The 4,800-nt window shown below is 44.3% G+C and overlaps 1 protein-coding gene across 1 annotated transcript; it reads left to right on the top strand.

Moving 5' to 3' along the window:
* On the top strand, window positions 1-1,454 carry LOC149005611 (uncharacterized). Its single transcript, XM_089135954.1, has 2 exons — window positions 1-393; window positions 612-1,454. The coding sequence occupies exons 1-2, from the start codon at window positions 1-3 to the stop codon at window positions 1,452-1,454; spliced, it is 1,236 nt and encodes a 411-aa protein (XP_088992080.1).
* The last annotated feature ends 3,346 nt before the right edge of the window (window positions 1,455-4,800 follow it).

Raw genomic sequence — 4,800 nt, 5'->3', positions numbered from 1 at the left:
ATGGCGGAGGTCGAGTGCAAATTGGAGGATTGGGATCATGAAGAGGATCTGGACATGGTTGATTGGGAACCTTTCTTAGATAAGATCATGAACATGCCACTCCCTCATAATTTCATCATGCCAACCTTCACACCTTTCAAAGGAAAAACCAACCCGAAGGAGCATATAAACTACTTCAAATCGGTAATGACTGTCCTCCGACGGGAAGACGAGTTGCTTTGCAGAACATTCCCGGCTTCCCTCAAAGGACCAGCCATTAAATGGTTCAACAGTTTGCAGCCTAGATCCATCAACAATTTCAGAGAACTTGCTCGTAAATTCATAGCCCGCTTCAGAAGCGCAATCGGGAGCAAGAAGAAATCTGACAGTCTATTGCCATCAGTCAGGGACGAAGTGAGTCCATTTGGGATTTTCTAAAACGCTTCGATGAAGTGGCTATTGAAATCGAAGATCTAGACAACCAAGTCGCCTACAGTGCACTCTGGAGTGGCATTACGCACCAAAGGCTTCTGGAGGTCTTCTTGACAGACAAACCCAAGACGTACGGGACGTTGTTGCCAAAGTACCAGAAGTAGGCTAGCGTTTATGAAGTGATAAATGTCCGGGTAAAGGCTGATCAAGATAGAAGACCCGATCGGGATACTGAGAAGAACTCCCCGAATGACAGAAACCAAGGATCAAAGAATGGATGGAAGCACAACCAAAGGCGGGAAAGCTACACTCCCCTCAATGCTAAGCCATCAGAGATCTTGATGAATATTTGGGACAAGAAATCTTTAAAGTGGCCTGGAAAGCTGCACTCTCTTCCAGAGGATCGGGACATGACAAAATATTGTCGCTTCCATAAAGATTATGGACATCATACAGACAGTTGTCAAATCCTGAAGTCAGAGATCAAGAAATTGATCCAAGAAGGCAAACTTGTCCAGCATGTACGAAGATCCGGAAAGCCTCGAGAAAGTTCACCCGAGCCAAAAAAGAGAGCCCGATCACCCAGCCCAAAAGAAGTCACTAAAAGGGCTGACAAAGGGAAAGAGAAAGTTGATCAGGAGGAGTCACCCGTTTATGTAATAATGGGAGGCCCAACCATGGAATCAATTAGAAAGGCAAAGCAGAAAGCACGATTTGTCGGAGCTGTGCACCTGCCCAAGAAGAGGCAAAATCCAGCATGCCTGGAGCCCATAACATTCACAGATGAGGACTTAAGCGGAGTCATAGCGCCGCATGATGATGCGATCATCATCAAAGTAAAGATTGCAAATCGAGAGGTTCACTGGGTCTTGGTTGATACGGGATCATCAGTTGATCTGATATCTTATGAGGCTTTCAAAAGACTCAAGATATCTGAGGATCTACTTACCCCATCAGCAACCCCTCTTTATGGTTTTGCAGGATCTTCAACGATAGCAGAAGGAACAACACACTTGGATCTAAGGATCGGGAAGTCACCCTGAGACACACTCATTCGGGTCAACTTCATGGTCGTAAAGGACTTATCAGCATACAACATGATCTTGGGATGACCAACACTCAATGCACTTGAGGCAGTGGTGTCTCCCCGGCACATGAAACTTAAGTTCCCGACCGATGCAGGGGTTGATGAATGCAGTTTCGATCAATCTACCTCCCGACAATGCTATGTGAATTACTTAAAAGAAAAATGGAGGTTAGAGAGTTCGGGAAGTGTCTTGACCATTGAAGTCCGTGACGATCGGGATAAAGAAAATATGCAAAGAGCAGAACCGATCGAGAAACTGGAGAGAATTCAACTCAGCCAGTCTTTACATGATCGGGGGACGTTCATTGGATCAGAACAACCCGATGAATTCAAGGAGGAATTGACCAAGTTCTTGTGCGACAATGTTGATATCTTCGCATGGTCTGCGAGTGACATGACCGGGATAAACAGACGGGTAGCAGAACACAAGCTCTGGATTCAGAAAGATGCTACCCCGATCATCCAAAGAAGAAGAATTTTTGCAATTGAAAAGCATGAGGCAATAAGAGTAGAAGTTGAAAATTTTGAAAAATCAAGCTTCATTGAGCCGATCGAATGCCCGACTTGGTTGGCCAATGTGGTAATGGTCAAGAAAGCGAACGGGGAGTGGAGAATGTGTACTGATTACACTGATCTGAACAAGGCCTGCCCAAAGGATTGTTATTCTCTCCCGAGGATTGATCTACTGATCGATGCAACAGCTGGACATGAAGTCCTTAGCTTTATGGATGCATACTCGGGGTATAACCAAATCCTCATGAGTCGGGAAGATGAAAAGCATACATCCTTCATGACCGATCGGGAATGCTACTACTACCGAGTAATGCCATTCGGGTTGAAGAATGCAGGGGCTACTTATCAAAGGGTTGTTAACAAAATTTTCCAACACCAGATCGGGAGGAACATGGAGGTATACGTTGATGACATGCTCGTAAAAAGTCTAGTTCGGGACCAACACTTAGTAGACCTTGAAGAAACTTTTGACATTTTGAGAACTTATCAAATGCGTCTAAATCTAGAGAAATGCGCCTTCAGAGTTTCTTTCGGGAACTTCGTCAGTTTCATGGTTTCTCAAAGAGGAATCGAGGCTCCCGAGAAGATCCATGCCCTGATTGGAATGCAACCTCCCAGCATTGTAAAAGGAACCCAATGCTTGACAGGAAGGGTGGCGGCTAGCGCTAAATCGGTTCATATCCCAAGCGGGAGAAAAATGCAACTCTTTTTTCAAAGCGTTGAAGGCTACACCACCAAGCATGGGAAAAATCACTTGGACAAAAGAATGCCGACAGGCATTTGAGCAATTAAAAGTATCTCTCGGGAAAACACCCGTCTTAGCTCAACCAGTAACCGGGGAGCCTCTAATTGTTTATCTTGCCATTTCACCAACTGCAATAAGTGTTGTATTGGTAAAGGGAGAAACAATCCAGAACTCGGTCTATTATGTGAGTCATGTACTCATTGATGCAGAGACGAGGTACCCGGACATTGATAAGCAAGCTCTAGCACTTTTGGTAGCTTCACGGAAGCTAAGGCCTTACTTTCAGGCACATCCAATAATTGTCCCGACCACCTTCCCACTCAAGAAAATTCTTCAAAAACTCAATGTAGCTGGAAGGATGGTCGGGTGGGCAGTGGAGCTGAGCGAGTACCAGATTGAGTTCAAACCAAGAACAGCCATAAAAGCTCAAGTTTTGGCTGACTTTATTGTGGAAAGCAGCTTACCACAAAGTGAAAATCAAGAAACAACAACCGAGACATCAGAGTTGTGGATTCTACATGTTGATGGGTCGAGTAGCACTTCTGGCTCAGGAGCAGGGCTAATACTCCAAAGTCCCGGGAACTTCACAGTCAACTACGCATTAAGATTCAATTTCCTGGCCTCAAATACCGAAGCCAAGTATGAGGCAGTTATAGCAGGCTTGAGAGTTGCTTGAGCGCTCAGAGTATGGGAGCTAGAAGTGAGAAGTGACTCCCAACTCATTGTAAATCAAATAAGGGGGAGTATAATGCGAAAGATGAGAGAATGGCCAAGTACTTGGCTAGGGTTGAGCAACTTCAAACACTCTTTGACCGGGTATCATTCCATCAAATACCTAGAAAAGAGAATGAATGGGCAGATGAACTGTCTCGACTATCTTTGGTCAACTACAAGAATTTGGACTCGGCATTCTATATTGAAGAATTAGATCTACCGAGCACACAAGAAACATAAGTCTTTGAAATAACCAGTGATCCCGACTGGACCACACCTTTGGTAACTTACCTAAAGGAAAATAGGCTCCCGACCGATTCAAAGGAAGCCAAGAGGATTAAGAATCAAGTTGCTCAATTCACCATCATAGACGGGCAGTTGTACAGAAGATCCTTCACTGAGCCTCTTTTAAGATGCGTCGGACTTTCTCGAGCCACCTATGCTCTAGCAGAAATCCATGAAGGAATTTGCGGTGCACACATGGGTGGAAAAGCTTTGGCACAAAAGGTATTACGTTCAGGTATATACTGGCCAACTGTACAAAAAGATGCTATTGAATATGTTTGAAAATGTGAACAATGTCAAAAGCATGCAAATGTTCCAAAAGTACTTGCAGTACCTTTGATGCCCATCTCTAGTCCAACCCCTTTTGCAATGTGGGGTATGGACTTGATCGCAAAGTTATTGAAGGCTTCAAGAAACCGAGAATATCTTGTTGTCACTATAGATTACTTTACAAAATGGGTCAAGGTGGAACCTTTGGCTTCCATTACAAAGAAGCAAATGGAGAAGTTTTTGAAGAAAAAGTTATCTACAGGTTCAGGATACCCTGAATCCTCGTGATAGATAATGGAAAACAATTTGAAGGAGTAGGTTTCAAAGCTTTCTGTGAAAGATACCACATCGAACATCGATTTGCCTCAATTGCTTACCCCCAAAGCAACAGACAGGTTGAAGTCACCAATAGGACACTATTGGACGGGATCAAAAAGAGATTAGAAGATAGTCGGGCACTTTGGGTTGAGGAACTCCCGAGTGTACTATGGTCATATAGAACCACTACCCGAACCCCCACTGGGGAAACACCATTCTGCCTTGTGTATGGTACCGAAGCTCTGGCTCCCGTGGAAGTACTAGCCGGGTCATTCCATTACAATACCTTTGACAAAAAAAAAATGACCAAGGCCTAAGGGAAAACTTGGACTTCCTACAAGAAACCCGGGAGAAAGCCCAACAAAGAAATCAGTTGTACCAGAAAAGAATGGCTCAACACTATAACTCCAGGGTTAAAAATAGAAGGTACAGATCAGGGGATCTGGTGCTAAGAAGA

This window comes from Hakea prostrata, chromosome 9 (assembly GCF_041222555.1).
Source record: "Hakea prostrata isolate BN-2017 chromosome 9, UWA_Hpros_2, whole genome shotgun sequence".
NCBI lineage: Eukaryota > Viridiplantae > Streptophyta > Magnoliopsida > Proteales > Proteaceae > Hakea > Hakea prostrata.
This window is presented reverse-complemented; position numbering and strand designations above follow the sequence as displayed.